Genomic DNA, 21,995 nt, shown 5'->3' on the forward strand with positions numbered 1-21,995 from the left:
TTTCAGCAAGCCAATTTCCGATCCAAACTGCTATATCTCCACAATTCCATTCCTCTGCATTTTGTACAATATCCTACTGTGGGGAACCTTATCGAACACCTTGCTGAAATCCATATACATGCTTTTGAAGCTGTAATGTTTTTCTTGTTTTTTTTAAACATGCTATTTTGCATTTTTAAACTTGCATGAGATAAATCCAGAACAGCCAATGACTGATCACTCAGATAGTAAGAATTGCCGATGCTGCAGTCAAAGATAACGCACTGTGGAGCCGGAGGATCTCAGCAGGCCAGGATCGGGACCTGAAACGTCAACTTTCCTACTCCTAAATGACTGATCACTGTTGTAAGCAAAATAAAATTCGATATGAAGTGTGGCATTTTTAATATTCAAGTATTTGCAGGCCTGGAATATTACTGATTGGATGCAGATTAAAAATGCAATGCTGCTGAGCTAAAACATTAAAACTTTATCCCTCTTCTGCTCTGGTGTGACACTTCCTTTCCCAAACCATCTCCCTGAGTTTGCTTCAGTCCCGATCACAACTCATCATTCCTGTTTCCTTACCGGGTAGCAGTTGCCAGTCTCGTTGGTTTGATCTACAGTCCTTATGCAGGTTCTCATAGGTGGCGTGATGATGTTCTAACCTCTGCCACCTGGCCCTCTTGTGCATGGCTGGTGGAACTAAAGCTGTCATCTTGTTCCGTAATCTTGGAAACATGATTGCATGCTTCTTAGTAATCAGACAATTCTGTAGTTTTTGCAGTTCTGCTATCTGATGCTTTGCCCTGTTTTGAATTTTGGTTATTCATCCTTTGAATTAATTACACAATAGATATATTTTATCTTCTAAAACATCCAGAAAAATCTATTTTAGAGCTTTTTTGTGTTTCCTGCGCATTCTGAACTGCCTGTGTTGGTGAGCTGTCTTGTTGACTTGCTGCAGCTGATAGGACTTTGACATTTGAATTGATTTCTTAGGTCAAACATCAAAAACTTATTTTTGAAAAGTGCCATGGCTTTCCACTGTGTATTTTTGAAAGATTATTATCACAGCTTCCTTTATTTCTAAGGAGGCCTTTAAAAACGAAGGGTTCAACAAAGTAGACGCGGAGAAGATATTTTTACTTGTGGGAGGAACTAAGACTGGAGGTTATAAATATAAGATAGTTGCCAATATAGCTAAGAGGGAAATTCGAATAAACCCTTTTACCCAGAGAGTGGTGATAATCTAGAATTCACCACCACAGGGAGCAGTTAAGCAAAAAAGGTATCACTGAATTTAAGGAGAGGCTGGACAAACAGAAGAAGAATAAAGGCTATATTGTAAGGATGAAATGAAGTGGGAGGTGACCTCTTTGTGTAAACACTGACGAGGGCCAGATGGGCCAAATGGCTTGTTTCTGTGATGTGGATTCTGCATGGTTTTGTGACACACGTTAGAACTTGGAAAGATTTTCTTATTGTGTATTCAGATTGTGTGCCTTTACTTTTTCTTTCTCCCTTTTTTGTCTAGCATCCCCTTAATGTGTCCGTGTTTTTATGTTCTAAGGCACTGCTAATTTTCAAAATTTGCCTGGCAGACTTGAAGAGTCTTTCAGTTTTCACTTTATCCTTGTATAACTTAACACTCAGACTGAGACCTGATGACTTCGATAAGGACAAGCGGTATGTTTTACATATTTTGCTCTGTGGCCATTTTGTTTTTGTTGGATTGAATTAGATACAAATTCAGCAACCACAGTGCAGTGAACTGCTAAATTGAACATTCTGGGCTTGATTTCTGTTCATTTAAATTCTTTGAGTTTGACTTCATTCTTTATACACTGAGGATTGGTCCTGTGTAAACATTGGATAGAAAGAATTTGTACCTCTTGTTGCATCATTCACAGCTTAAATATGTCTCTGTGATACTTCAGTGTCAGTGAGCTGCTGTTTAACTGGAGATGTTATTGTGTGGAAATGCAACAGAAGTTGAGATTTCTCTCGTCACAATGGGGGATATGGCTGTATGATCTGCTTTATTGGCACTAGCTGAGGAATAAGTATTGGCGAGGGTGTCAGTGAGAACTTCATTGCCCTTCTTTGAAGCAGTGACTGTGGGGTCTTTTACGTCTGAGCAGGGAGCAGGGATTCAGACTTGGTTAAAAGCTTTGTCTGAACGACAGCACTTCTAACTCTGCAGCATCCTTTCCATACTGCAATGGGATGTAAGTCTAGATTAAATCCAAGGGTGGGGATTAAGCCCATACTTTACTGACTTGGCTGAGCATTGCTACTTGCTGAGCCAAGGCTGACTTCTAATACGTAGGTTGAAATCTGATACTTCAGTCCTAGGACATTGTGCTTTGAGAATTGTCTCAAAGGGTAATTCATTTGGACACACCCTGAGGACTGCAAAGGGAGCAGTAGACTCAGCCTGCCTTGCATTTGCGCCTTAAATACGATGACTCCCTTGAAGATGGAGCCCAACTGTGAGACCAAATGGAAGCCTAGTCAATTCTGAGTCTTTCAGAGATCTGTTCCAAAGTCAATATTTGGGATTGTCTCATGTGGCTGGTGGGTGGTTTGTAACTGGAAGCAAAGAAAGGTGAAGTGTAACCTATTTCTTCCATGTGTGGTTGAAATTCCCAGAGGCTGGATGTTTTGGAAAAATTAAGCAGCAAGCTGAAGTGGAAAACACATTTCCTGAGCAGAAGTGATTTAAATAGTCTGGAAAGTACCTGTAACTGAAGCCTTGAGAATGGGGCGTTCAGGAACTAAGCAGCTTCCGATATGGAGAATGAACCTCTGGTTTCCCATGAACAGTTTTTTCATTTTCCTTCCAGTGTGCTTTTGAGGTTCAGTTCAGAAGTTGCAGGTGGGCTTTTTCTAGCTAAAGAAAACATGGAAACAGTCTGGTAACTGGACCTGGAAATTTTTGGTTTCAGAGAGGCTTACTTAGTTTGTATCTTTTCCATTTGTTGATCCAAATAATAAACACTCAGTTTCGTTGAGGTTGGTTGGCTCACCGAGCTGGTTTGTTCCGCAGACGTTACGTTACCGTGCTTGGTAACATGCTCAGTGCAACCTCTGATGAAGTGTCGGTGTGTTTTCCTGCCTGGGTTTTAAAAACTCTGGGGTCCTGAAATGTTAAAGGGATAATATTTGTTCTGCTGACATGTAAGAAATTAGGTGCTAAGCTAAGCCGTTGGCGCCTGTCTCGCAGACAAAATGTGGTAATCTAATTATACTCTGCTCTCTGTAAATGTTGAACTAAGGCTAAAAAGATGAGGAACTGTCCAGTTGTACACATAGTTTTTGGGCAGCTGACCTTTGCTTCTAATGTTAGGTGATTAAGTCATGTATTATCACTGTTGCTAGGCATATGACTATGGGGAAGTAAAAAGTTGTATCTTGCATACATGACTGACTGTGATGTAAAATCCTATGTAAAGGGAAGATGGTTCCCTTATTGGGGGGCATCACTTGTCATGGCTCCGCAAGCCCTGCAAAGATTGCTAAGTGATCCTCCAAAAGCTTATACTTAAATAAACTGTGGCTGTTCACAGAAGTTGGCATATTACATTTGTATAAAGTGTGTAGGAATCTCCTAAAAAGGGAACCCCACGTTTTGAGGCGAGGATGGGATTCCAGTATATATGGAACTTCTAGGTGAACTGAATAAGTGATCGGCTGTGTGATGGTGACTTGAGACGCATGGGCCCACAAGGTAAGATTTACCTTGATCTCTCTTATTAACCTGTCACTCAGTCAACCCCTCGTCCTCTTGCACACTGTAGTGATGGAATCTCCGAAATAACTTACGCATTTGCACCCTGACGAGTTTGCCTCAGGAAGGTTAGAGTCCTCCAGTGGCCGGGGTTCGAGCCCCCAGGTCAGGTAAAATTGACTACATAAGTCTGGGGGTTAGTATAAGAATGGTAAAGTAGAGTAAGTGTTCAAACGTAGGTATAGAATAGTTACAGTGTCTGTCTGTCTTAACCACCCTGCCTTAGACCGGTTGTTAAGAGGGGAGATTCCCCATGCAAAGGTCAGGACTCTGAAGTGGGTGTTGAGACTAAGGACGCTGGTGTAGTATATAGAAATAAGTAAAAGGTAAAGGGGTTAAAAATGGGACAAACGTTAAATAAGTCGGGTGTTGGAACCCCTTTACATGCCTAAATAAGAAATTGGGAAATGAAATTTTGCCAATAGGGGGAACTTGGGATGTAGATAAATGCACAAAAGCAGAAGAGGCAATTTGGAAACATAATATGGGGACAAAATGGACAACTCTAATATCCATGTGGAGAAAGACTGCTGAGGAAGTAACGAATAAATTATGTGGGAATAAAATTGCGGTAACTCCTGACACATCTGGCTTGCTGATGTTGTTCCAAAGTAATGACATCGATGAGCAAGATGAGGAGGACAGGAGTCGGCACCCCTCTGCCCCACCAGGCATGCCCATCCAGAATTCTTTCTATGTGCAAAACCTTTTTGAGGCAATCCTCCTCCCTGAACAATTGGCTATTATCAAATGCACTGCCCATGCCTCCAATGACTCTGCAGTTACTTTGGGCAACGCTTGGTCTGATAAGGCTGCCAAATAGGCTGCTGCAGATCAAACTTTTATTGAGCCCTCTATGAGCAAACAGGCGATAAATCACTCGCCTTCTTCTAATACGACAGGCATGCCAGACATTGTCACTGTGCAGCATTTACAGGAGGGGCTCCCAGTCCGTTGCGATGGATTGCCTCCCTTCCAGGTTTCCTCCATAGTGGAATGTGTATGGGGTCGAGTTCAATGTGTTTATTAATAGCCTGCTTCGTGGAGTACCATGCTTCCACGAATTCTCATGGTTGTCTCTGCCTAGCCTGTCCCAAGATCTTGGTGTTATCCCAGTCAAAGTCATGGTTCTCCTTGTCCATGTGGGTTGAGATGAGTGAGTATTAGTCCAATGAACACCAACTGGCTACAAAAAGACATGACCGATACTCACTCATCTCAATCCACATGGACAAGGAGAACCATGACTTTGACTGGGATAACACAAAGATCTTGGGACAGGCTAGACAGAGACAAGCACGAGAATTCGTGGAAGCATGGTACTCCACGAAGCAGGCTATTAATAAACACATTGAACTCGACCCCGTATACATTCCACTACGGAGGAAACCCAGAAGTGAGGCAATCCATCACAATGGACCCCAGAGTTTAAGAACCAGGCGGGAAAACACACCGACGCTTCGTCAGAGGCTGCACTGAGGACGTTACCAAGCACGGTAACGAAATGTCTGCGGAACAACAAACCAGCTCGGTGAGCAAGCCAACCAACCTCAACACCCACAACCCGATCTACTCCAAAATTCAGTTCTGATTGTGATAAGGGAGGCTGAGGAATAATTACAGACTGGCAGTACTGTGGAATACATTTGCTAGTAAAAGCAGAGGAGTGATTTTAAGATGGCTTCTGGTCGATATATAACTTTCCTGCCTATGGGGGAGACACTACAGTGCAGAAATAGCATTAGATAACTTGTTAGGATAAAGACAAAATGGGAACAATGCTGTTTGCCAAACGCACCCTACTGTATTTAAAAATGCCTATAATCCCATGTTATAAAAATAGAACCTGAATTAGCTTAGTCTATGTGTATTAAAATAAAATCGCCAGATCATGAACAAAGAATAGTATATGATGGATATGTTGAATATGGTGCCAGTCAAATGGCAGCTTTGTTTTGGGTGAATGAGTGTCTCTTGTGCTGTTACAGTTGCAACATCCAGCCAAGTTGAGAGAATTCTGACAGAATGGCAGAAAAAGCTCAACAGGCCAAGCAGCCTACTCCTCTTCCTAGGATTTTTTGGTTTTGTAATGATTTATTGTGGTTGCTTGCATATGATTTTGCCCATTTGATATTACTACATTTAAAGTAGTAATGCAACATTAAAAATGTAAAATCATTTCAGAAATAGTTGAAGATCAGAAAGACAATCTCTCTGCAGAGCATAGCTCAAGTGTCGAACATTTTGTCCTAAAACATTATTGGAACAGCTTGCATAGATTCGTTCAAGTAGGAAATACATATTCTGGTTTGGAGAAAAAGACACCAGCATAAGCTTGATTGCTTAAATTGAGCTTCTCTTCCTGATCTCTGGCATAGTTTTATTCCGTAAGAGAAAAACAATTTTGCATTTTAAAGAGTACGTTACTGCATTTAGTGCTGAAGTTCAGGTGAATGCCTACATGTTACTCGCTCTGCTTGCTGCACTCTTGGACTACAGAATACACTATCCCCAGCTGGCACTGCAGCAACTTGCTGAAGCTTTTTCAAAGCACCTCCCAAATGCATGACCACCATCATGTTGAAGGACAAGGGCAGCAGGTGCCAGGGGCCACTATCACCTCCAGATTGCCCTCCATTTTCACAACATCCTGACTTGGATGCATTGCCTGCGCTCCATGATCACTGGGGTTAGAACCTAGGAACTGCCTATCTAATGGCGCTGTGGGTGCACTTTCATCACAAGGGAGCTACAGTAGAATAGTTGAGGGAAAAAGCAATGGTTACCCCTCGGGATCAAGGAAATGCTGCAAGTTTAGATTACTCACACCAACTCTTGGTGGACAAATACAGTGTATGGAGGAGCAAAGGAAAGGAATACTTGTCAGATAGATAAAGAATTTGCATCTAAGTGTGTAGAGTAAGGGCATCTGATTTTCTCTTCCACTGCATTGTGTCATCTGAATTTACACTCTCTCGACTGCACTCAGCAAAGTTATTTTGAAGGGCTCTACCTGACAGGAAACAGCTGAGCATCCCTCAGTCCGTAAGTTGGGAGTATGACCCACAATGCAGTGTTAATGAGAGCTTGTTCAAGTTTTTCAAGATCAAGGAGGAAAATCTATTCCCTTAGGGTTTCCACTGATTCAGCAATTGGGTTTCCACATTCCAGTGGATCCTGGGTCTGCAAAGCTGCTGAGCATCACGCTTATGGTAGTGACATTCTGTGGTTACTCCATCTGAATGGAGATGATGATTAACTGGGCAGCCTGATAGAAATATGGGCAGAAGAGGAAATTATTTAGTCCTTTCAGCCTGTTCCTCCTTACAGTAAGATCATGACTGATCTCAAACCTAACTCCATGTATCCACTTTTGTCTCATAGCCCTTGAATACCTTTGATATCCTATTGATCTCAGATTTAAAATTAACAGTTCCCATCTTGCATCAAATGCTATTCATGGAAGAGAAGTCCCAATTTTTTATTACTCTTCTTATAAGTTGAATTATTTCCCAACTACGTCCATTAAAGTATCAATTACAGAATCACAGGATTTTTACTGCACGGAAGAAAGCTATTTGTTCTGCTGGGCCTATGCAGCCTGTTCAAAGGAATAATATGCCAAGCTTTGCCCTGTCACTTTCTGCCCATAACCCTGCACATTTTTCTTTATTGGAGAACGTTGTTCTTATCGTCAATTAAATCCTCCTCCACCACATTTTCGGGTACTGTTTTTCCAAATCCTAACCACTCACTGCAATTACTGCACTGTAATGAATGAAAAATTTCCATCTCCATGTGCCTTAATTGTGTCTGATGTGGCACTTTTCCTCTCTTGAGAGCTTAAACAGCTTGCATTTTGGGATGTTTTAACTTCCTCATTTTCAATTACAAAACGCGGTGGTAGAATCTAACTCCATTCCAGAATGCGCTCTGTTCTAGCATCGGAACAATATAGAGGCCATTTGAGTGTCAATTGTGCATAAACCCATATTCATACAAATTGAAGTGCCTTGTTTATTTTGGCAAATTCAAAGTTCACGCAACCTACATTTAAGCAGTTCCAATATTTAATTCCCAGCACAAATTCTGAGTCTATCCTGGCTTAATATGCACCCACCTCTGGAGTACATTTTGAGCTGCATTCAAATTTTGCAACATTGCAATATAAACAGGGATTTTCAACATTGGTTACCTTTATTTTTTTTCTTAAATCTTCTAGATATAAATGTTCATCTAACTTGTAATGTTCATCTAGGGCAGCACGGCCTCACAGCGCTAGGGACCTGGGTTCGATTCCAGCCTCAGGTAACTGTCTGTGTGGAGTTTGCACATTTTCCCCGTGTCTGCGTGGGTTTCCTCCAGGTGCTCCGGTTTCCTCCCACAGCCCAAAGACGTGCAGGCTAGGTGGATCAGCCATGCTAAGATTGCCTGTAGTGTTCAGGGGTATGTGGGTTATAGGGGGATGGGTCTGGGTGGGATGCCCCAAGGGGCGGTGTGGACTTGTTGGGCCTAAGAGCCTGTTTCCACCCCGTAGGGAATCTAAGTCTAAATCTAAATCTAATCTAATCTAACGGGGTGGGATGGTGGCTCAGGAGCAACAGTCACTGGTCTGATTTCAGTATCAGTAATCACATCAGATTTGTTTTATTTTAAATTCACTTGTGAGCTGTGGACATCCCTGGTTGGGCCAGAATTTATGCCTATCCCTAGTTATCCTTGAGAAGTTGGTGGAGAGCTGCCTTCCTGAGTTGCTGTAGTCCATGTGCTGTATTGGTTTTGTTTGCAGTGTGAGAAGTTCCCTCGGATATATAGATTTTTGACTTGTTGGAGGCAGAGCATCTTGTGCTGTGTGCGAGTAGGAAAGACAGCATAGCTTGAAGTTTAGAAGTATCTTTCACAACCTTGGAGTATCCCTAAGTGCTGTACTTTTGAAGTGAGGTCTTCATTCTAATACAGGAAACAAAGCAGCCAATCTGCGTGCAGCACAAATCCACTATCGTTGTCTTGGTGATGTTAATTTAAATATTGGCTGGGACATTGTGGAGAACTACCTTGTCCTTTTACACCCAATTCAGACAACTCAACTAATGTTGCATCTAAAGTCTACCTCCTTGACAGTGCAGTACCTTGTACCGTGCTGTTGGTGTCAGGTCGTGGAGCTAAATCTTCTAATGTGGGCTGTGTGTTATCAGCTGAATCACAGCTGAAGTCTAAAATAAGAGTTGGTGGAGGGGGGTGCTCAATGATTGTGAGAAATATTAGAAGGCACCCATTTTGGGCAGTTAGTGCACCTCCTAATAAAGGTTTGTTGGTTAATGTTTATAAAGAGCAACTGAAATCAAAAGTTATCTTTCCTTGGCTGTGCCTGGTTATGTAAAAGGGCTGATATACCATCTTCCATCTACAAAAACCTGCTTTTCTGTTTACCCAAATCCTAGGTTCTGATCTGGACCTGCTGGAAAATAAATTAGGAAGTGACGATGATAAGCTAATAACAGTGCTGCTTTTCCAAAGTTAGTCCAGAAGTGATAAAGTGCCTGTTGATTGGTGTTGGTGGGAGCCCTAGGAGCAGCAGTCACTGGTCTTGGAAATGTACGCTGCGCAAGTAGTTTAGTGGGGTTTAAATAACACTGAAGACCAGACAGAGATCTTTTAAGATCAGGAAGATTTTCAATAGGGTGGACTTAGGAAAGATGTTTTAATTTGTTGGAGAGACCAAAACTGGGAGTCGTGAATGGAATTGACCAAATATTGCAAATGCTGGAAATTTGAAATATAAACAGAAAAACGCTGGAAGTGCGCAGGTCATGAAGATGTAAACAAAGAGAAACAAATTTAATAAATGTTACAGGTCAATAACCTTTTGTTAGCGGTGATACCATAAGGAGTGACAAATTACAAATACATCTTAAGGGAAAGTTAGATAAACAGATGTAGTAGAAAGGAATAAAAGAATATATTGATGGCATTAACTGGAAGTTGTGCAGACCATGAACAGAAGTTGAGCCATAAAATCTGTTCTGTATAGTAAATTCCAAATAACGCAGGTTGTTATTCATATTGCATTTTTGATTTTCTCATTAATTTACGGGATATGGGCATCACTGGCCACACTGGCATTTGTTGCCCATGCTGAGTTTCCTTGGCAATGAACCACCTCAGTCCAGCGGTGTAGGTACACCATACTGTTAGGAAGGGAGTTCCAGAATTCTGACCAGTTAATAGTGAAGAAATGCTGATAGGTGAGGGTGGTGTGTAAAAGCGATGGGGATGAGTGTGGCAGATTGGTGGGTATGTGAGATCTTACAGATAATGTTCCCATTCATCCCTTCTTATGGTCTTGTCTTGATTAGTAAGGGGATCAAGTGTTACAAGGAGAAGGCAGGGGAATGGGTTTGAGAAATCTACCAAACATGACTAAATGGTGGAGTACACTTGATGGATTGAATGGTCTAATTCTGTGGCTACATCTTGTGGCCCTTGACCTTTTAGTTGGTAGAAATTGAGAATTTTGAAGGTGCTTTCGAATGAGCCTTAGTGAATGCTTGTTTAAATGGGATTTCATCTCCCATGTAATGATAAAATGTTTTATTTAAACAAAACAGACATATGAAAATGCTTGGTTCACCTGGACTTCAGCATTCTGCATCACTTGGCAAAAGACAGTGTCTGTGGTTACATTCCCCACAGCTCTCAGCACAGTCTCACTGATCAATACTGTGAGATTATTTAAATCCTAGTGTCTCTGGGTTTAAAATTAATGGAATGTTTCCTTGGCCATATGTCATGAAACCTTCTGTTTAATCTCTACTGCCTTGTCCTCTACCACAACCTTCCCTTTTGTTTCTCCTTCACCCTCACTCCTGCCTCCCCACTTGTTCAAAACCTATTATATTTCTAACTTTTTTCTAATATTGGTGAAGAGCAATTGACTGTGGATGTTGGCTCTGTTTCTGTCTGTGCAGTTTCTGATGGACCTGTTTTCTAGCATTTTCTGTTTTTAGTTCACATTTCCAGCATCTGCAGTAATTTGTTTTCCCCTCAAAAACTAATGTTGTTCCAAGTAACGTTTGAGAGGGGAGAGACCTTTTGACTAAGGAGTTGAGGGTATGGAGAGTGGATCAGCAGGTAAGGGAAATTTAACATCTCCATCAAATCGGCCATGGTGTGATTGGTGGTGTAGTCTCAAGTGGCCAAACAGCTTAATCTTACTCCGATTTCTTATGATCTTCTGAGACAATTTAAATCTTTGAGCATAACCTTGAACAAAACTGATGTTTGGGTCTTTCGGTCTGAGGATACAGATTGGGCTTTTGAAACAGAATCAAGGCAGGAGAAAAGAAATCAGGTATAGTAGTAGTCTTCTGAATCTAAAGTGCTTGCTTCAAAGTCAAATTGAACAAGCTGTGAGGATTCAGTACCTTGCAACAAGCATAATGGGACTTCAAGACAAAGCTCTTCAAATCTTGCATTCCATTATAATAAAATGTGAGGCTGGATGAACACAGCAGGCCAAGCAGCATCTCAGGAGCACAAAAGCTGACGTTTCGGGCCTAGACCCTTCATCAGAGAGGGGGATGGGGAGAGGGAACTGGAATAAATAGGGAGAGAGGGGGAGGCGGACCGAAGATGGAGAGTAAAGAAGATAGGTGGAGAGAGTACAGGTGGGGAGGTAGGGAGGGGATAGGTCAGTCCAGGGAAGACGGACAGGTCAAGGAGGTGGGATGAGGTTAGTAGGTAGCTGGGGGTGCGGCTTGGGGTGGGAGGAAGGGATGGGTGAGAGGAAGAGCCGGTTAGGGAGGCAGAGACAGGTTGGACTGGTTTTGGGATGCAGTGGGTGGGGGGGAAGAGCTGGGCTCGTTGTGTGGTGCAGTGGGGGGAGGGGACGAACTAGGCTGGTTTCGGGATGCAGTAGGGGAAGGGGAGATTTTGAAACTGGTGAAGTCCACATTGATACCATATGGCTGCAGGGTTCCCAGGTGGAATATGAGTTGCTGTTCCTGCAACCTTCGGGTGGCATCATTGTGGCAGTGCAGGAGGCCCATGATGGACATGTCATCTAAAGAATGGGAGGGGGAGTGGAAATGGTTTGCAACTGGGAGGTGCAGTTGTTTGTTGCGAACTGAGCGGAGGTGTTCTGCAAAACGGTCCCCAAGCCTCCGCTTGGTTTCCCCAATGTAGAGGAAGCCGCACCGGGTACAGTGGATGCAGTATACCACATTGGCAGATGTGCAGGTGAACCTCTGCTTAATGTGGAATGTCATCTTGGGGCCTGGGATGGGGGTGAGGGAGGAGGTGTGGGGACAAGTGTAGCATTTCCTGCGGTTGCAGGGGAAGGTGCCGGGTGTGGTGGGGTTGGAGGGCAGTGTGGAGCGAACAAGGGAGTCACGGAGAGAGTGGTCTCTCCGGAAAGCTGACAGGGGAGGGGATGGAAAAATGTCTTGGGTGGTGGGGTCGGATTGTAAATGGCGGAAGTGTCGGAGGATGATGCGTTGAATTCCATTCCATTGTTCTGTGGAAGTTTACACTTACTGTGCTGAAGGTGTCTTGATAGGTCTAATGCCAAAACCTGAAATGAATGTACTTGTTGGAACAAACGTCAGACCTGCCACATGGCTTTTTGTAATATTTATATTAGCAGAGTTACATAAAAACACAATCTGCAAAAGAAAACCAGCCCAATCTGCCGTAGTGTAATTTCTTAACCCTGTTGCTAAGTGACAACACATGTTAGCATGCAAAGTACAGTAAATTATTTTGTCTGAAACGTGTTCATTTTTTCCAGTTAGTCATAGCTCAATGCAAATTTATGCACACTTCTGAAAGGCATCAGCAGGTCTTTGTACCATCATGTCCTGGACCAATTTAGGAATTCTTAGCTTTCTCTCAAAATTGTGGGATTAATAATGGAGATTTGTAATGATCTTCAGAACAGCAACAACAGTTTGCATTTATATAGCACTTTAAAAGTAGTAAAATGTGTCAGGTTGTTTCATAGGTGAATTATCATACAAAATGTGACAGAGCCATCAAAGAAGACATTGACTAAGCTCAATTGGAGAGGTAATATTGTATGGGGTGTTCTAAAAGATATGCAAGAGATGGGGAGGCTTAATGAAGAGATGCCAGCGCTTAGGACCTTGGTACCTTGGGGCACAGCATCCGTGGCGTATCGACCGAAATATGGGATCTGCAAGATGATGGTTGTTTGCCCCTCCACGACCACTCTCCTTTTAGAACACACTGTAAAATGTTACCTCATTGAGCATAGTTGATCTGTCTCAATGTCTTTGGTTCTATGTCAAATTTGTTTGATAATTAGCCTGTGAAACAATTGGAGAAGTTATCATTATGGAAAGACACCATGGAGGGATTTAGAAACTAAGGTGCACATTTTTCTGGACCAGGAGACAAAGTAAGACTTTGTGCACAGGTAATCAGTGAATGGTACTTAGTCCAAATTATGACGTGTAGCAAATTCTTGGGTCTGCCTAGATTTATGTAGGATGGGAGGCCGCCAGGAGAAAATTAAAATAGTTAAGCTTCGTGGTAATGCAAGCATTAATTCTTTGCTGTGCTGGAACCACTTAAAAACTGCAAAATAATGAAAAATATTACTTGCTTACTGTTTTCCTTAAATGCAAAAACAAAGAGCAGGAATATATTTTGCTATAATTTTCATTTCCTTGAATTCTTCATTTCTGACTGATCATGGAGGAACATTGATTTTGCTGAGAAGCAGATGGAGCAATTCTTTTCATCCTCCCAGTTGGAGGAAGCTGCTTGACAGTGAACCAGATGGGAAAAGAATTGTATCTGAGGCTTGATAATGTGAATTCCCAGTCTCAACCAAGGAGATCTTACAGACTTGGAGTTTCTCTCCAGAAGTGGTACGCTGATGACATCTGACAGCCCTTGTATGTAAGTAGTGGTCTTGCAGCAAACCAAGGGTTACAAACCAGAACATTGCACGATGTGTGGCATGTTGTATTCTGCTTTATTTAACCTAGCTTCTCCCTTTAAGGCAATAAAATTTAATTGCTTTAATCTTGGGGCCAAATGAATGTCCAGCATTAGTGAGAGAACTCTGCAGGTTGGAGTCAGGAAGAATCAGCATTTGGTTTGCTTGAAATTTGTCACCTGAAGTGTGACGAATGCAAAAAACAAATATATTTTACATAATCCTTGTGGAGATGAACAGAAGGGATGATTGCACCAACTGTAAGACATACAATCATCAACTTGTCGGTCAACAGTGAGGTTGAATAAGAATGATAGTATGGATCAAAACTGTGGGTCCAAGATTTTGAGTATGGTAGACATCACCTTTGCTAATTGGAAGGTATAATCCGAATTATTCTAGCTGACTGAGCATAGAAATCTTATGGACGCAGATTTCAGTAGCCCTGCACTACCTGACATGTATTTCCTAATTCATGCCCAGATACCCATTGTTCTTAAAAATGGCGAGTGATTTTGCACAAACTGAACTTTGTAAGCCAAATTAAACCTGTCACTACTTGCATGGATTTTCGTACTACTTTGCAGCAGGTTGTGTTCAAAATTGTCACTGGGAATTTACATCTCTGTGTAATGTATCTATGTAACTACTTGATATACTCGCAGAATATCCTTTAAAAATAAAATTTCCTGCAGTCCTGCTTTTTAGTGTTATTATTTAGAGCAACTTAATTTAGTGGTAGAAATATTTATAAAGGTTGAAGGTGGGCAAAATATTCATCTGCATTTGTTTAGTAATCGCTGTAGAGGAAAGATACAGCAGGAAGACCTATTTCTTCAATGATTTTTGCTTTAGAAGTAATGACTCAATAAGCATGCAAGTTAAAAGGAAGGGAAAAGCTTGCATTTATGTAGCTCCTTGTACAATAACAGGAGGTTTCATGTTACTTTTAGGACAGTAGCCATTGTTGAAATGCCTTTATGTGCTCTGATTGCCATTTGCAGTATATACCCTCATTGATGCTATTTCCCTGGCTAGGATGGCTGTTTTTTAACTTTTAAAACTAAAATATACAGTGCAAGTTAAGGTTAAAATAACCAAGACAAAGAACTTTCTTATCTGTTCTGAATGCACCATGGATGTTATATTCATTTTGTCCTGTTTTCTCAGCTCGTTTTGGTTGAGTTTTGTCATAGATTCAGTTTATGGAGTCATTATGACATAGGAGGAAACCATTTGGCCCATTGAATCCATGCCATCTCGCTGTGCAATAATCCAGTCAGTCCCGATCCTCCATTTTATCACTGTAGTCCTGCAGATTTATTTCCATGAAGTACCCATCCAATTTCCCATTGAAATATGTGGGGGCGAATTCCTTCTTCTTGTCCTGTGTATTTCTTGTGTTTCAGTTTATGTCCCACAGTCCTGTACCATTAGCTAATGGTATTTTTTTCTTTGTCTACCTTATTTCTTGCATTTTATTTTGTATTTACCACTTAAAGGTTATGTGCATCAGTGCAGTTTATAACAATACATTTGGGTTTTTTGTTTGAGACAAGGCTCAGAAAGTGATGGCTCATATTCCCATTAGTCACTCTCCTGTGGCTAGTGTTGCATATGGCAACTAACGTCTGGTATTGCTGCCTGTCTAGGTTAAGATGTTTCACTCCATTCAGAGTCTCAACTTGCTCATGCTAGCAGATGGTGGGTCGTCGTTAATCATTATGTTTGCCTGTTTGTATCATAGTCGCTGTATCCCAGGTGTTCAACAAAAACTTGTATTTATGTAGCATCCTTATTGTATTAAAGCATCCTAAAACACTCTGCACAAGTGTTGTGAAACAAAACTTAATAGCTTGCTGCAGTTGGACAGATGATCCAAAGCATGGTCAAAGAGCAACATTTTAAGGAACATCTTAAAGGAGGTGAGGTGGAGAGGCTTGGGGAGGAATTTCAGATCTTCATGTCCAGTCAGTTAAGAGCACAGCTGCCACTGGTGGAGCAAATAAAATGGTGAATTTGAAAGAGGCCAGATTTGGAGGAATGCAGGTGGTTCAGAGGGTCATAGATTGGTATGAGACTACAGGGGTAGGTAAGTGCGAGGTCATGGAGGGATTCGAAAACAGGAATGATATTTTTAAAATCAAGTTTTTACCAGGCTATTTCTAATTGCGGGGTAGCACAAAGGTGTCAGCGAGTTTTTGGTTTTGGGGGGAAAAGGTCAGTATAGTCTTCTAGAGATAGTAGGAACTGCAGATGTTGGAGGATCTGAGATAACAAGGTGTAGAGCTGGATGAACACAGCAGGCCAAGCAGCATCAGAGGAGCAGGAAAGCTGACGTTTCAGGCCTAGACCCTTCTATTACAAGGGGTTGTACTTAAAGTGACTAGCCAGCATCTGACTGGTGAAGCAGGATTTAACTACGTGCTTTATGAAATGACATGCATAGTGTTAAAACTTTATCTCGGTTTTCTTTCTAGAAGCCCTACACCGTCCAGATTTTGAGTCACAGGGTCTGAACGAGGCTGCCCGGTGGAATTCCAAAGAGAACTTGCTTGCTTGCCCTAGTGAAAATGACCCCAATCTCTTTGTTGCACTGTATGACTTTGTTGCCAGCGGGGACAATACACTCAGCATTACTAAAGGTAAGAGTGAAGGGCATGCCATCAAAGAAATTGCCAAATCTATTTATGATCGTTGAACTAAATGCAACTGTTGGAATATATTTGAGAGTGGATGTGTGGTGACAGTGAGGGTGAGGCGGGAGAGATAGCTGGCAAGGAATGACACAAGAGGATGATGAACCCAAAGGAACACTTAAACTTGCATTTCTAATCTCTGCTGAAAGATAACCTGCTTTTATAAGCTGATTTTGTGGCCGTGGGGAAATACGTGCGACTTATGAAGGTGTTAAATGAAATTTGATTGCGCCTCATTTTGATACCAATGTAGCAGTATTGATTTGGCATCAAGAATTAGATCTAGACTGGTACCATCTTGTGAACTGTTTGCAATTCTTTTAAAACATGACTCCGAAATTATTTTTGTGATGATGATAATTACAAATGAATTGCTTTACATTTGAGAATTGGCCAGTATTCCAACATTGCAAATTTTTTTTCCCCTGCTGATTTCTACATCTGCCAATAGTGGTGGTGATGTTTTACGTTTATTCATTTGTGGGGCGTGGGTACTGCTGGCTCTCTTGCATTTATCGCCTGTCCTTAGTTGCCCTTGAAAAGGCAGTGGTTAAGCTGCCTTCTTCAACCCCTGCAGTCCATATGCTGTAGTTCTTATTTTTGCATACAAAAAAGACAATTCACTAATTCAGCATTTGCTAGTTCTCTCTCCTAATATAACCACTTCCTTTTGTAGCCCTCCCAGATGTTTAGTTCTTGACCTCCTTAGATGATGTTGACACTTACAGACAGGCAGAGGAGGGTTGATAGTTTGGTTTGATTTTTTAAAAAATTGAAGTTTTCTTGTCTCTTTAAAGGCAGAGTTTTGGTGTAAGTTAGTGCAAATGCATGAAAAAGTATCAAATGCACCAGGCAAACTGAAATCCTAAAGTTCAAACTTGTTCGTTGTTGCTTTTTGGAAATAATTCTACACAGCGTGCGGTAGAAATCCAGCCCTAGTCTGGACTGATGTATACAGAAGATATTTCTGTTTTATCTTGTCTTGTCATATCAGGGAAATGTGGGGGGACAACCGAATGGGAATCAGAGATTTCCCCATCCATCAGGTAGGTCTTCCCAGCCACAGCGAGGTCGGTCAGTGACGGTGTCTTGCCCTAATGTGATTGAAGGAGATAATTGGATATTTTGGTAAGGGCAATTAGGAGTGCCTAGAATTATGTATGAAAAGCAAAGATACAAGAAACCAAATCTGAAAACAAAGTGGGCAATGACCGTGTAAACTTAAAAAGACTTCATTTTTATGCAGTTCATTTTTTTTTTGGAGGTGTAATGCAACAGTTTGTGCATTGAGACCTTTGGTAACACATTCTCTTTCTGGCAGGTGAAAAGCTTCGTGTTTTGGGCTACAACCACAACGGAGAATGGTGTGAGGCTCAGACTAAAAATGGCCAGGGCTGGGTTCCCAGCAACTATATTACACCTGTTAACAGCCTAGAGAAACACTCCTGGTACCATGGGCCAGTCTCACGCAATGCTGCAGAGTATCTCCTCAGCAGTGGCATCAATGGAAGTTTTCTAGTGCGAGAGAGTGAAAGTAGCCCTGGTCAAAGATCCATATCACTTCGTTATGAAGGAAGGGTGTACCACTACAGGATAAACACTGCATCTGATGGGAAGGTACGTCTCCACTCCAGGCTATTGACTTGCAATAACAATGTTGAGAAATGTTACATTGTATCTGAGTTAACAGATTATAATACATCCCTGTAAACTATCAAATATTTTCATTGAGCAAGGCTTTCTGTTGCTTCATGTAATGTGACCATTGGATAATTGACATCAGACGACAGGAACAGGACCAGGATATTTGGCTCGACTGGTTCATTCTTAAATTTATCCTTCAAGCAAACTACCACCTCCTCACTCATAGTTAGTGAGGACTGCAGATGCTGGAAGTCAGAGTCGGTATATGTGGAGCTGAAGAATCACAGCAGGTCAGACAGCATTGGAGGAACAGGAAAATTGCCATTCCGGGTCTTGATAAAGGGTTGAGACATGAAACATTGACTTTCTGCTGCTCCTCTTCACTCATAGTGAGTTCCACCTTCTCAAAGCTCTCTTGAATGAACCTCATCTAATTGTACTGTGGGTGTCCCTCCACCACATAGACTTAGACTGAGGTAGTTTGTGACGATGGTTCACAATCACACTCGCAAAGAAAATTACAGATGTGCAATAAGGTCTGGCTTTGCTAGTGATCACAACCCATTAGTAAATTTAAAAATAAATCTCTTTTGTATTAGTGATTTAGCTTATATTTATTATCACTTTTTCTGGTTTCCACCACAAGTAATCCAAACTTTTCTTAATCTTAAAGACTTCTGTCAAGTCACTGCTCAGCCTTCCTGTTTATAAAGAAAAGGTCATCAGGCTACCCATTTTATTCCTGATAGTTATAATCTTTCACTACTAGTCTTATTCTTGACAAGCTTTTCAGCAATATCTCCAGTGCTGCTCTTTCCTTACTGATCTGGAGACCAGGTCTGCCCTGTGTACTCCGAATGTACTGAACAAGAAACTGTATGAAGGAAATAGAATAATCATAAAAGCTTTTACTCTAGTGTGCTGTATATATTTGGCATCCAGAAATCTCCATCCATCAATGATGTTCAAAGTATAACCCAGTCTGAGGGTGCCTGCATAAATTTCAAGAAGCTATATTTTTAAAATACCACAATTTTGCATTCTGTCCTGTTCTAATGGGATTAATGACCCAAATTGGGTAAACTCATTGCTTAATACACTTGTTGATATCTTCACTGTATTAACACATTGCATGAATAACTGTGCTGTTGTCAAACATTCAGTATCATAGAGTCAGAAATGTACAGCATGGAAATTGACCCCTTGTTCTGACTCGTCCATGCTGACCAGACATCCCAAATTAATCTAGTCCCATTTCCTAGCATTTGGCCCATATCCTTCTAAACCCCCAATAAAAACCGAAAGAACTGTAGATGCTGTAACTTAGAAACAAAAATAGAATTTGCTGGAAAAGCTGAGCAGGTCCGGCAGCATCCATGACAAGAAAACAAAATCATTCTACTACCTATATGGTGATTTAGCATGTCCCTCGAGGTCAGAAGTCACATGGCACCAGGTTATAGTCGAATTAGTTCATTTGAAATCACAAGTTTTTGTGATTTCACATAAACCTGTTGGACTATAACCTGGTGTCATGTGATTCTGACTTGGCCCGCCCCAGTTCAACACTGGCATCTCCACATCATGTCCCTCAAAAACATCTTGACTACTATTACAGTTTACAATGCCTAGGTGAGTATGTCACCATAAAAACCCACTTTACGCACATCTAAATTCCACAAATAACAATAAGATGAATGACCTGTTTTTGCTGAGGGAAAGTAATATTTGTAGCAGTGTCCCTGCAGTGCTTGCTACGTATGACTTCATAGTTGTCTTTCAGAATATTATTTGTGTGGAAGTGCATTTCCCAGAGTTTGGTCAGAAGCTGCATTTTCCCAAACAGAATGAATAAAATTTTTGGAATAGTCTGAGGGAGTCCTGCAAGCATTCATGGCAGTGTATCAAAAGAATCGGGATTGCAGTAGTTTAAAAAAATGAATGATCCACCCTTTTCAATTGTTTGCCATTCTGTATTTTTTGTGCATTTTTGCACTGAGTCCATTACATATAAACTAATGAGTTACATTCCAGTTATTTTCTGGTTTGACCTGCCTGTAAGATGGCGGCAAAAGAGACTGCTGTGTGCTCTGCTTCACAGAGACCTGGCTGTGCCTTAGAACATGAGGTTTTTTCAGTTCAGTGAATGGAATGCTAAGTGTCCTTGGGCAAGACAGAGGGCAGTGGGGTCTGCTTCCTGAAACCAGCATGTTATTTGGTGCTCGGTCATGGTGACCCTGGTGAGCTACTGCTCCCTGAATCTAGAATCTCCTACAATAGAGTGCAGCCCCTACTACATGTCACACAATTCACCTCTGCTGTCCTGAAAGATCTTCATCCCTCCCCATGTGGAAGTGAAGAGTGCACTTGATGAAGAACACAAAACAGCAAGCAACCCCAAGGCCTTGTTCATCATAGCCAGTAACTTCAGCTGGACCAACTTCAAGAATGTGCTCCCAAAATACCATCAATATGTCTGCTTTTCTACCAGAGGTCCAATAATCCTTGACCCATAGCTGTACAACCATCAAAGATGCCTACTGTTCCATCCCCCTTCCGCATTTTGGAAAATCAGATCACAACACTGTGCTCCTCCTCCTGGTTTGTAATCAGAAATTGAGGTGTGAGGACAAGTACAGGAGGGAGTGCATTGTTGTTCTGAGGCAGCAGAAGGGCTTCTGCGGGACTGCTTAGAGTTGGTGGAATGGTTCACACACAAGTTAGTGGCCAACCAAAATGAGTGTGCCACTTCAATTACAGACTTCATTAGTAAGTGTATAGAAGATAGTGTTCCAAAGAAGTTGATTTGGATATGCCCCGGCAAGAAACCATGGATGAAACGAGATATCCACTCCCTGCTGAAGCTCAGATCTGAGGCATTCTAACCTAATTGCAGGACATCAAGGTACAACCTTTACAAGGCCTTCAGAGATGCCGAGAGGCAATACCAAACTAAGCTTGAGACCCACACTAGCCATACAAACACCTGTCATTTGTGGCAAACTTTACACCATATAATGTGCCACAAAGCTAAGTCGAACAGAATCATAGACAGGAATGCATCCTTACACGAAGAATGTGATGCATTCTACACTCATTTTGAACAGGGCAGTAGAACAATGTCACCTGTCTCAACAGCTTTAGTTATACTGTACCCTCAGTCACTGCCACAGATGTCAGATCAGCTTTCTTGAGAGTGAACCCACAGAAAGCGACTTGCCCGGATGGAGTCCCTGCCCGTGCGCTCCAATCCTGTGTGGACCAGCTGGCAGGTGTATTTGCAGACATTTTTAACCCCTCTCTGCTTTGATCTCAAGTTCCTACCTGCTTCAAGAAGACCACCATCATCCTGGTGTCAAAGAAAAATCATGTAGTGTGCCTCACTGACTACTGCCCGGTGGCTCTGACCTCCACAATTATTAGGTGTTTTGAGAGATTAGTCATGGCTCACATCAGCTCCAGCCTACCACATTGTCTTGATCCTTTGCACTTTGCCTACTTGTGCAACAGGTCCATGGCAGATGCCATCTCCCTGGCCCTACACTAATTCCTGCAATATCTGGATGACAAAAATACCTATGTCAGGCTCCTACTAATTGACTACAGCTTTGCCTTCAACACCATAACTCCAAATCTGCTAATCTACAAACAGTTACTCTACAAACCTAGGTCTCAGCTCCCCTCTCTGTAACTGGATCCTTGACTTCCCAAGCCATAGACTGCAGTCAGTAAGAAAACTGGATCCTTGACTTCCCAAGCCATAGACTGCAGTCAGTAAGAATGAGTGACTACACCTCCACAATATTCTTCAATGCTGGTGCCCCGCAAGGCTTCATACTCAGTTCCCTACTGTGCTTATAAACAGGACTGCCCCCACTCAATTTACAAGTTTGCTGACAATGCTACCATTGTAGGT

General features: G+C 41.8%; 1 protein-coding gene across 3 annotated transcripts in view; it reads left to right on the top strand.

The window, feature by feature from the left end:
• The window catches only part of LOC125465414 (tyrosine-protein kinase ABL1-like), a 243,013-nt gene that overhangs the window by 101,273 nt on the left and 119,745 nt on the right, over positions 1-21,995 (top strand). For all 3 annotated transcript variants that reach the window (XM_048558891.2, XM_059638345.1, XM_059638346.1), the window contains exons 2-3: positions 16,217-16,381; positions 17,757-18,052. In XM_048558891.2, the coding sequence (XP_048414848.1) occupies positions 16,217-16,381; positions 17,757-18,052 (461 nt within the window). The remainder of the gene's footprint in view (positions 1-16,216; positions 16,382-17,756; positions 18,053-21,995) is intronic.

The sequence above is a fragment of the Stegostoma tigrinum genome, chromosome 29, assembly GCF_030684315.1.
Source record: "Stegostoma tigrinum isolate sSteTig4 chromosome 29, sSteTig4.hap1, whole genome shotgun sequence".
Taxonomy (NCBI): Eukaryota; Metazoa; Chordata; class Chondrichthyes; order Orectolobiformes; family Stegostomatidae; genus Stegostoma; species Stegostoma tigrinum.